The sequence below is a fragment of the Cibotium barometz genome, chromosome 62 (genome assembly GCF_041138505.1).
Source record: "Cibotium barometz isolate CiBa-2024 chromosome 62, ASM4113850v1, whole genome shotgun sequence".
Lineage (NCBI taxonomy): Eukaryota > Viridiplantae > Streptophyta > Polypodiopsida > Cyatheales > Cibotiaceae > Cibotium > Cibotium barometz.
The window spans coordinates 4,583,924-4,588,083 of NC_141107.1; the positions used below are offsets into that span (position 1 = coordinate 4,583,924).

General features: G+C 45.4%; 1 protein-coding gene across 1 annotated transcript; it reads right to left on the reverse strand.

Annotated features, from left to right (window-relative positions):
• Nucleotides 1-931: 931 nt before the first annotated feature.
• LOC147604050 (trans-cinnamate 4-monooxygenase-like) lies at nucleotides 932-3,490 on the reverse strand. The gene is made up of 3 exons (XM_086795471.1): nucleotides 2,292-3,490; nucleotides 2,020-2,162; nucleotides 932-1,679 (listed from the first exon to the last, which is right to left on the reverse strand). The coding sequence occupies exons 1-3, from the start codon at nucleotides 3,128-3,130 to the stop codon at nucleotides 1,087-1,089; spliced, it is 1,575 nt and encodes a 524-aa protein (XP_086651597.1). The 5' UTR covers nucleotides 3,131-3,490; the 3' UTR covers nucleotides 932-1,086.
• Nucleotides 3,491-4,160: the final 670 nt, after the last annotated feature.

The window sequence follows — 4,160 nt, forward strand, 5'->3', positions numbered from 1 at the left end:
AGGTACTGAATCCGGTGAGACAGCACAGATGCAAAGGAATGGAATCTTGGCTCCTCGATCGAGTGTCGAGGTAGCAGTGGGGGGGATTCCATCACTCCCTCGATGGTACCAGCAATCATCATGAGAACAGGGAGGTATTCGTTCCTAAGGCCGGGGAAGCAAACAATGACTAGGAAGCCCGACAGGCCAACTAAAGGGTCCGATGTAGGGTCAAAGCCATGCTACCACTGCGCAAAGAAGTCGTGGCCCGTATGCAATGCAAGGGGGCTCAGTTGCATGACTCCTGAAGCTGCTAGAAAGTCAAACTCCACCTAGTAATCGCCTCCGTGCACTACCGGATCTCCAATCTATCACCACCCTCCTTGGGAATCAAATGTATCAAGCCCTCTGTGAGCCTTAAGTTATTGTTTTTCATTTTTGTTTTGAAGCTTGTTTGCATTATAGTTTCGTACTTGGAAGGGAAAAACCTTGGTTTTATTATGATTTGTAGGACTTGAAAGCTTACCACAAGGCTTAGATTTCATTGCATTTAATCAAGAAATAGCTTATTTGTTATTAGGATTGTAATCCACTCTGAAAACATTTAGAGTGGGAAAATTAATTTTTGTTCGAGCATTTATAATTTTCCATGCATTGTTGGGATTGCTTAGAAGCATGAAAAATTTACCAAAAATAGTCAAAATGCACTGAATCACTTGCATAAACATCATTAATTAGGATTATGAATCTTAATCACCACTTTCTACTCTTGTTCATACACCCAAAATTACATGCCAACTCCCAAAGTATAAGGATGTAAAAAACCAAGAAAAATAAATCATGTCGCAGGACATGCAAATGCAGAACATTACATAAACATATTTATACGAAATGTATCGGACATTTAATGTATGACAATAAATTTTAAAAAATTTGTTTTGCATAGAATAAATTTAAGCATAAAATAAAAATAAAAATAATTGAATCCGCCGTACATAAATATATATTTGCATTAACTTTAAACATTTCACTGATTCTCAACCTCTACGGTGATTTTAAGAGAAAAAATAATTCTGTAGAGAGATCTTAGCCGCCGCCGCGCCGCCCTTAGAGGGGTTTGCAGACGACGACGGAGTGGTTGGCGATGTGGAGGCTGAACTGGCCGCCCTCCTCGGAGGTGTCGACTTTGGATTGGCCAGGCGGTGGGAGGAGGTGGAACGATTGGATGAGGCGGCCGAGGACGAGGGCGAGGATGGGCATGGCGAGGACGATGCCCGGGCAGCTCCTACGGCCGACACCGAAGGGCAGGAATCGGAAATCGTTACCGGTGGCATCGATTTTGATGTCAGGGCCCAAGAACCTCCGCGGGTCGAACGCCTCCGGCTTGTCCCACATGGCGGGGTTGTTGGCCAAGTACCAAGAGTTCACGACGATTCTGCTCTCGGCCGGTATGTCGTAGCCACCAAGCTTGGCCGGCTTGAGGTTCATGTGCGGCACCATCAGCGGTATCGCCATGCGAAGCCTCATCGTCTCCTTCACCACCGCATGCAGGTAGGGCAGCTTGGGGATGTCTGGTTCTGTCAATGCGACGCCCTTGCCTAGCACCCTCTCCATCTCTTCCCGCACCTTCTGCTGTATGTCTTGGTGGTTCACCAGCTCCGCTATGCCCCATTCAACGGACCATAGAGTCGTCTCAATAGCTGCAGCAGTACATACATGCAGAATTAATATACAAGATATATATATATATATATATATATTGTCAACCCAGTATCATGCAGCTATATTTAAGGTGGACGTCGTATGATCTTAATCAGCTCTCATGATCTTATACTCCGCAATCATGCAGCAAGGCGCAACGAGTCGTGAATTATAATTACTAGCACATACAAATTAGACGCTATCAATTTCTAGTGCGTCATGACCAACTCATTACCAACTCTCTCTGCATGATCCGAGGCTCGCGACCTCACCTGATCATCACCTGCGTAATAATAATTAGTACACAACATATAATGCCACTGAATTCAGTTTTTATACCTGCCACGTTAATGTTCTCCACAATGTACAACACATTGTCCTCATTGATTTCCCCATTCTTCTGCGCATCCAAAATGTGATCGATGCCACACTTCTCCTCAGACTTCAGATCAATATTCATGGCCTTGGAGCTCCTCAATTTCCTGAACCAAGATCACAATACAATAAGAATCCGGGCCCAGTAGCTTTTCGTGATTAGCTGATTAGAACCCCTAATCATCATTCACCTCATATTTTAACATATTCTACAATAGTATACTGCTTTAAAATACCTTCGACGCTCGTCTATGAAGCACTCTTTGAAGAGCTGGAGACGCTCTTCCTTCACCTTCTTGCACAATGCAAGATAACCCCTCAGGAAAGGCCTCAGAATCGGGATGAAATCACCATAATTGAAGTCAAAGCTCTGTGAAAGCCTACTCCTCTCCCCATTCAGCTTCTTGAGCTGCTTGAAGATGGGATCGTCCTCTGTCTCAAACCTCTTGTTGAACATGAGGCGGTACATGTTGTTGTACATGAGCAATTGCAGTCTTCGTCTGATGACAACACCGGTGGTGGAGGCCTCAGGGCGGGCTTTGAGGTCGGCAATGGCGTGATCGATTTCGTCTTCCCAGCAGGCTCTGGATTGCTGCACAACTTTGTTAGTGAAGAAGGAGACAGTCATGATCCTCCTCATCTTTCTCCAGTGGTCGCCATATTCAGTGAACGCCATGTCCTGGCCTTTCCCCGTGAAAACGTCCAAGACGACATTGCGAGAGTGGGAGCCAAACTCTACCCCTTGAGTGTGGAGAACCTCCTTGGCAAGCTCAGGAGACGACACCACCACAAGGTTCCTTTGGCCCATCCTCAGAAGGAAAATGTGCCCAAACTTCTTGGCGAGGTCAGAGAGGTTTCTATGGTTGAGATCATTCCCCACTTGGAACCAGTTGCCAAATATGGGGAGTGCAAGGGGGCCAGGAGGGAGTTTGAGCTTGGGGCGGGCGAGGTGAAGGATGGCAAGGGAGACCAAAACCATTCCCAAAAGGGTTATAAGTAGCATGGATGGCGCAGGAGAAGAGGTCGAGCTGGGGAGGAGAGTCGAAGAGACATCAGAGAGGGCCATGGCCAACATAGCTAGTCGGGCAAGAGCTAGTCCAGCAAAGGTTTACAGTAATTAAACACCCGAAGTACTGTGATGCAAATCGAGAAAAGAGAGTACGTGTGGCTGGGCTGGGAGAGCAGGAGGTGATTATAAGTGCACTACTCTCCAGCTTCGACTAGCTGGGCTCGGCGCACACAGGGATTGAGGATGCTACACAGATTTTTATAGTGGCTTGCACCAAGTCTCTCTCTCTCTCTCTCTCTCTCTCTCTCTCTCTCTCTGTATTGTGACGGAGTCAAGAAGGGCGTTCTTTGCTTCGCAATATTATGACTGGCCTTCTTTGCCTCCTTAGTGTTTGGCTGTCGTGGGCCTTCTGCGCAGTCGCACTCTTATGACTAACCTCCGCAATGTTTCGTTTGAATTTATTTTGTAAAGTTCTTTTCGTGAGGCTCACATTGATAAAACGAAAATAGAATACGATTCTGCCTTGAAAATACCGCATTTCAGACCAACGAGCGAGCAGTGAGCCTTAGCATGACGTACTTGTGCATATGCAAGCACACATACCTCAGCGTGGCGTAGCTATGCATATGAATGAACCTTCTTCCCGCTCATACCTCATTCGTTACATAGTCCTCCATTACACAATGGGACCATGGAAGCAATAGGCCCTACATGAAGCACACCAACAAAAAAAAGGAGGATGTCAACGCCCATCATGAATTGGTCCTCAAAATCCAAGATATTGTCTAAATACCTCATTGGAGCCGGAGGCAAGGATAAGATCATCCCGTTGTATAAACAAGAAAATTAAGAGCTTGCCTCTCAATTCCCAATTTTTGTAGCCTCTGCACTTTTCAAGTACAACAATTGTATCTGTTTTCTTTCCATGTTACACAAATGCGAAATCAATAAATTTTTCTCTAGGGTTTTTGAAATCAACAAATTTTTCTCCAAGGTTTTTGATTGATTACTATATGCTTTATTGCCCAAAGGCAATGCCTTGCCTAAGACACAAGATGAAGCAAAGAAGATATTGACTACAGTCTATAGGCATGGA

Bases quoted from the DNA above. Each gene is read 5' to 3' on its own strand.
- LOC147604050 (XM_086795471.1), bottom strand. From the start codon at position 3,130: ATGTTGGCCATGGCCCTCTCTGATGTCTCTTCGACTCTCCTCCCCAGC. The intron at 2,163-2,291 runs GTATTTTAAAGC...ATCTTGGTTCAG, and splicing joins TTCATAGACGAGCGTCGAAG to GAAATTGAGGAGCTCCAAGG. The intron at 1,680-2,019 runs GTATAAAAACTG...GTACTGCTGCAG, and splicing joins GGAGAACATTAACGTGGCAG to CTATTGAGACGACTCTATGG.